General features: G+C 39.0%; 1 protein-coding gene across 1 annotated transcript; it reads right to left on the bottom strand.

The window, feature by feature from the left end:
- Positions 1 to 4,770: 4,770 nt before the first annotated feature.
- LOC125492939 (uncharacterized) lies at positions 4,771 to 6,225 on the bottom strand. Its single transcript, XM_048635693.2, has one exon. It carries the CDS (start codon positions 6,223 to 6,225, stop codon positions 4,771 to 4,773), a length of 1,455 nt encoding a protein of 484 aa, XP_048491650.2.
- Between the last annotated feature and the right edge of the window lie 630 nt (positions 6,226 to 6,855).

Below are 6,855 nucleotides of genomic sequence, written 5' to 3'. Positions count from 1 at the left end.
TTTTTGGACAATAAGTGTAGGCATGTTTTGTATTGCCTATGCGGGATGGACGCTTATTTGACTACCTCATTGTAAAGATTTTATTGAAATCGTTTTTGAAGTCGCCAACAAGTCTTTAAAGAAAGACTCATAAACCTAATTGGATATTAGAAAATCATAGAGACAACTTAGGGACTTATCCAGTGTAGATTTCCCCATCATGACTCCATGAACGGTCATTGAACCATAGATTGAGTTCGAGGGGGAGGGCACAAATATGATCAAGAATAAAATTCGTCCATTAATGGCCTCTATTTAATATCAATTCATGTCATATTTTATGCAATTAAACAACCATATAATATGTTAATGCAATGTAATACTTAATCTATGTCGCTTTATTAAACAAACAAAAGATTAATTTTTGGTGACATGTTATTATGCAATCAAATTACTGGGATTCTAATCAAATTGTCCCATTAATTATCTTATTAGGCGTTAGAACAGTTGTTTAGGTTTTGATTAGCAATAATAATCATGTGAGTTGATTAAAGCATCAAATCATACATCATGCATATTTTTTTTTTTTTTTTTTATAACAGAAAGAAAAAGCTAGGGAGGAACCCAAGAGACAGGCCACCCTAAAGCATCCTTTCGGATGATTACAGAAAAACTAGAATCCGGAGAATCAAACCAGTATGTCAAATTTGAACATGAGTGGCCCCTGTGAGCCAACCAATCCGCCGCTGCATTCCCTTCCCTAACTCCGTGATTAATGTGAACCTCCGAGAACTGCTTAAGGTCCTCCCCTGCATCCAAAATAATAGAATGAATAGTCCAAGGAATTTTCCAAATTCGTTTAATAGCTTGGATAACACTAAGATTATCCCCTTCAATAATTAACTTCTCTATCCCCAAATTACACGCTCCTCTAATGCCCTCCCTAAGAGCCCAAGCTTCCGCCACCAGAATCGAATGACTAGGAGAAATAGGACTAGCCCCACAAATTTTAATAACCCCAAATTCATCCCTGATAATGAAACCCAAAGAGGCCGAGCCATCATTCAATTTTGACCCATCAAAATTTAACTTACAGAACCCAGAAGGAGGAGCAACCCAACTAATATTTTTCCTGGGAATCTTCCGCATCCGAGGAGGCGACCTAACATTGGAAATAGCCAATTTGACCCCTTCAAAGTTCTCAACAATTCTAGAATAAAATTTCCAAATCATGAGACTGGTTCCTATGGGCGAGCACGGCTCCTGACGAAAAGAAACCCCATTCCTAGCATACCAGATAAACCACCAGGTTATAGCGATCTTGGCAATATCCTCAAGAGAAACAACCTTATTCATATTACTAAGAAATTCAACAAATGAAAGATCAGACGGTTTAGGAGGGAGAGTGGGCCATCCATGATGTAAACCAAGAAGATCAAATACATCAATGCAGAAAGGGCACTCTAAGAATAGATGCGTCAGGTTTTCTGAATGATGGTTACAAAAAATACATTCAAGAGGTAAAAAAACATGACTAATTTCTAACCTTTTCTTCGTGGGCAGACCATCATTACAAATCTTCCACAAAAAGAACTTGATCTTAGGGGGGATAAGAAGGTTCCAGATCCATGAGAAGGGACTAGCAATGGGACGAGTCAAATGAGCCCCATTACCCTGAATTAACTCGACCCCCGATTTAACAGAATAACAACCATCAGGGGACAAGGCCCAGACCAATTTGTCTTCAGGACCTTGTCTTGGTATGAAAATACCTTTAATAGCAGTGCCAACCTCCTCAGGATCAAAATCCAACAAACGACGATAATCCCAATGGCTATCTTGGTCTATAAAATGGGCGACTACCAGAGACTCAGAGCCCCTAATCACTGGGCAGATTGAGCTCAAAGGATACTGGAAAGCCCAATTATCAAACCAAAAAGAGATCTTCTCCCCATTTCCCACCACCCACCTTAAACCTTTTTTAAACGTTTTTCTAAACTGCATCAGCTTACGCCATTGCCAGGAAGCAGTGACTTTCACATTGTGGTCAAACAGAGATTCATCTTTTAAATACTTTTTAGAAACCAAATCTACCCACAAATTCCCCTGACTAACCAATATTTTCCATAGAAGCTTGAATTGAAGAGCCATATTCATTACTTTAGCTTTCCTCAAACCTAGACCCCCCTCCCGCTTTGACTTACAAACTTTCTCCCATCCTATAAGATTAGGGGACTTAGACTCAGGGGATTTATTCCAGAAAAAATTCCGGTAACTCTTATCCAGGGAAAGCAAAATATGCGTAGGTAGCGAAAAACATTGCATCTGATAATTAGCTTTAGTGGCTAAATTTGACTGAATCAGAACCGTCCGACCCGCTTGAGAAAGTGAATTAGCTTTCCATTTAGACAACTGAGCTTGAACTTTTTCCTGAATTTCCCCAAACGTGTTATTAGTAACCTTACTATCAATAATCGGGCACCCCAAATACTTACCGAGCGAACTAGCTTCACCCATCTGCAGGACTTGGGCAAACGCAGAGGCTAGGGTAGGATCAGTATTTGGAGAGCATTGGTATGCTGACTTATTGTAATTGACTAATTGACCAGACATTCGACAGTAAGTGTCCAGAATTCCCCTTATTTCCCTACAACTTTCAACTGAGGCTTTAGCAAAAATCATAGTGTCATCCGCAAAAGTCAAAAACGGAATTTTGACACCCGAATGACCTAACTTCACTCCTACAAGTCTGGAACCCTCCGTGCTAGCACAAAACAGTTGCCTAGCCAATAATTCAGCACACAAGATAAAGATATAAGGCGAGAGAGGGTCACCTTGGCGGATACCCCTAGACGGAGTGAAAATGTCACCAGGAATACCGTTTACCAAAACAGAAAAGGAGACAGTAGAAATACATTCTTTCAACCAGTCAATCCAGCGATCACAAAATCCTAATTTCTTAAAACTGCAAAAATGAAATTCCATTCTAATCTATCGTACGCCTTTTCCATGTCTAGCTTGATGGCTAACAACCACTAGACCCAGACTTCTTCCTAAAAGAATGAAACACCTCATGAGCTAATAGAATGTTATCTTGGATTAGTCTTTCAGGTACAAAAGCCCCTTGCAACGGATGGATGATTTTTCCTAAAACCACTTTGAGACGGGAAGCCATAATTTTGGCAATAACTTTGTAAATAGTCGAGCATAGACTGATCGGGCGGAAATGATTGGGAGAGGAAGGAGCTTCTACCTTTGGAATAAGAGTTACAAAGGTATGATTTACTTCCTTCAGCAATTTTCCCGAATGAAAGAAGGCCCGAACCGCTTTAAACACAGAGTTACCAACTAGAGACCAGTACTTCTGGAAGAAAAAGGGTGGATAGCCATCCGGACCAGGGGCCTTATCGGGACCTAGCTCAAAAACAGCCTCTCTAACTTCCTCAAAACTTACCTCCGCACATAAACGGGCATTTTCCTCATCTGATATAATAGGGGAAAGAAGGTGAAGATCCAGCTCTTCATCAAAGATACAGCTAGGTTTGACGAGAAAGACTAGCGAAAGCAGATAGAAAAATTCCACTTGCTTCGGATTGGAGATGGATATTCCTGATCATCTATAATAGAAGAAACAAAATTTCGGTTCCTAATAGAGGCACAAGCATGGTAATATTTGAGTTGGAATCACTAAATTTAAGTGAGCCTTAGCTTTTATCCGCCAATGCGTTTCTTGGAATTCTAAGAGCTTATTCTGTTTAGAAAGAAATTTATTTTGTCTAGCCACTAACACAGGATTATCAGGGGCTTCTAATAAACCATCTTGAATGTCCCTTAATCTGGTTTCAACCGTTTTTAGTTGTCGAAAATATTACCAAATCTAGTCATAGCCCAATTCTTAGCCTTACTTTTAAGAAGTTTACATTTTTTTGTAAGACAAAACATATAGGACCCCTGAAATCTCGTAGTCCAAGCTTTTTTAATAATTACTTCAAAATCTTTTCTAGTTGTCCAAATTTGTCAAATCTAAAAGGCGGAGATTTCCTACTTTGGATTATATTTAAATCAAGAGATACTTGACAATGGTCTGAAGAAGTAAACACATGGTGTTGTAGTTTGCATTAGGAAATAGATTTACAAATTCCAGATTAGCTACCCCCTTATCCAATCTTTCGAAGATATTACCAGGACCGTTTCTTTTTTTTTTCCAAGTAAACATTTGTCCAGAAAAAGGTAACTCAATACAATCTAGTTCTGAAAATAATCTATTCATATAATTCAAGCGAGCAAATGAAAAAAGCTCCACCAATTTTATCATTACTACTACTTAGTTCATTAAAATCGCCTAAAATTACATAAGGCCCGGAAATTAGACGAACAGCACTAATCAACTCTTCCCAAAATTGTAGCTTAATAATGTTATTGGGGGGGCATAAATAAACACAAGCTTAAAAGAACAGTTCATCTCCAATAGATGCACATTACATACCATAAAACGTTCATATTTAGCATCAACTGAAAATACAAAAGGATTACAAGGAACATCTTTCCAGAATACCCACATTCCTCCTGCCAACCCAAAAGATGGGAGGAAATCATGATGTTGAAACCCGCAAAACCTAACAAAAGTCTCCAATGGAGGAGAAGAGGATTTGGTTTCGCATAACATCATGATCTGTACATTATTTTTATTACAACTAAACTTGACTTCCTCCAAAGCAAGAGGTCTTTTACAACCTCTAATATTCCAAAAGCAGATATTCATAGCATGGCAGGTTGGAAGATAGGACAAGGCTAAGTCCTACCCCTCTTCAGATTTGAAGTGGATGATTCTTCATCAGAATCCAACTTCCTTCTTTTAGACGAGCTTGAAGCAGAGATGTTGTCCTTTGTGCTAGCCCCTTCAACTCCCATCCCCTCAATCTGTTTAATGATTGAGGTCTCAGAATGGAGAGAGTGAAAAGAGCATTCCTGTTGAGAGACATAATCCCCCATCATATCATCATGAACATTATCTTCCAGAATAAAAGTGTCATCAACAATACCAGATTGAACACCATCCTCAGCAAACAAACCATTTTCATTTTCTAAAAAATCATCCCCATCAGATAGAAAGCCACATTCTAAAAGTTCAGAAGGATAAATTACCCTCAAAGGAACTGGGGACTCCAAATCATCCTCATTGACAGAGGGAGGAAGGAGGGGCATAGCATCAATGGATTGCATCTTTACTGGATAAACCTGCTGAGCTACAGCATTATTATCACAAGCTAAAGAGGGAGGGATAACAGAAGATACCACATTCTCACAATCATCATCAGAGGATTCCACTTCAATAATAGGGTGAGCTAACATCACCCCCTTACCTTTACCTGAAGGACTAGCCAGAGAAAGAGCTGCAACTTTAGGGTGAGAAATACCCACAGATTCTTTGATGAACAACCCACCAGCACCACCAACATTTTTCTTACCAGTGAATGTTTTTCCAGAAAATTTTTTCTTTGCAACAGGCTGTTTAGCAGGGATTTTAGCATTGGAAAGAGGTCTCACAATGTGTCTAGGCCTAGCCTCTACCACTAAAGCTTGCTCAGCAGTGGTAAGGGGCTTTGCTAGCCTAGTAGCACTTTGAAGGAACTCAGCAAGCCATTGTTTCTTAGGATGTTTCATCAACATCACTTTAACTTCTTTTTGGGGAGGGGATAGAATTAAACAGTCATCAATAGAATGATCTTCACATCCACAAAAGGAACACCCAACAGAAAAATTCTCGTACCAAATAACATAACCACACTTGACACCACCCGCTCTAGTTACTTCAGCATACTCTAACAATGGTTCAGTTATATCCACTCTAATACATGCACGAGCAAAACGAATTTTATGTTTAAGAATAGACCTAGAGTCTAGCTTAATCAGTGACCCAATGTTATTAGCAGCCATAAGATTAGCAATTGAATCAAAGTTCAACAATTCAGCAGGGAAACGGGGAATTCTAACCCATAAATCCACATACTTAATATCTTCAACATAGGGGTCAAAGTGGGGTTTCCAAGGATAAATAACAAAAAGCTCACCTTGAACATGCCATGGCCTTTCGGCCCATACAAGATACAAATCACCAGGATTTGCGAATTTGATCATGATCCAGTTATTACCCATGTCCAGATACTCTACATCCCCCTTACAGAACTGCCACTCAGCTTTAGTCCGAAACATAATGGTTCTTAAATCAACAGCAGCACCCAACATTTTACCAACTAAGCAAGATTTAGTTAGGTCATCAATATCTTATTTTACTTGAGAAAGCTCATCTAGAATGATAGTTTCAGGAAAGGTGGAAGGACCCGGAGGGTCACTTACAGATTTGACCTCAGACAAAATGGAAGGGACAGAACCTTCCTCAGCCACAGCATTGTTATCACAAACCTTCCTTTGGGGGTGAGCAGACTCAGGTTGCAGTAGCACAGCCTTAAACGATTGCATCCTCACACACCAACACAGGAAAACAGAAACAGGAATCAGAATGTTTTTTGACTGAAAAAAAGATGTAAAAAATGAGAACCAACTAGAAAGAAAGAACGAGAACTGCTTCTCAACAAAACAAGTGGCTGACCTTAAATACATGCAAATCAAACCAGAAATCCAAAGAATTAGCCTTAAAAACCATACCTGTACAGAGACTTTTCCAATCGCATAAAATGCGAATTCTGGAATAATGGATAAAAATCCAACAATAACAAGAAACCAATTTGAAATCATACCAAACACTCCCACGCTACCGAAATCAATGATGACAATACCTCCAAAACCATAAAAGAACCCAATTAATACAACTGAAGAGAACTGAACCATCACTTCGCTCTTCTAACAAACCCTAGG

Source organism: Beta vulgaris, chromosome 8 (genome assembly GCF_026745355.1).
Source record: "Beta vulgaris subsp. vulgaris cultivar EL10 chromosome 8, EL10.2, whole genome shotgun sequence".
Lineage (NCBI taxonomy): Eukaryota > Viridiplantae > Streptophyta > Magnoliopsida > Caryophyllales > Amaranthaceae > Beta > Beta vulgaris.
The sequence above is the reverse complement of the archived record's forward strand: the minus strand, read 5'-3'. Positions and strand labels throughout refer to the sequence as shown.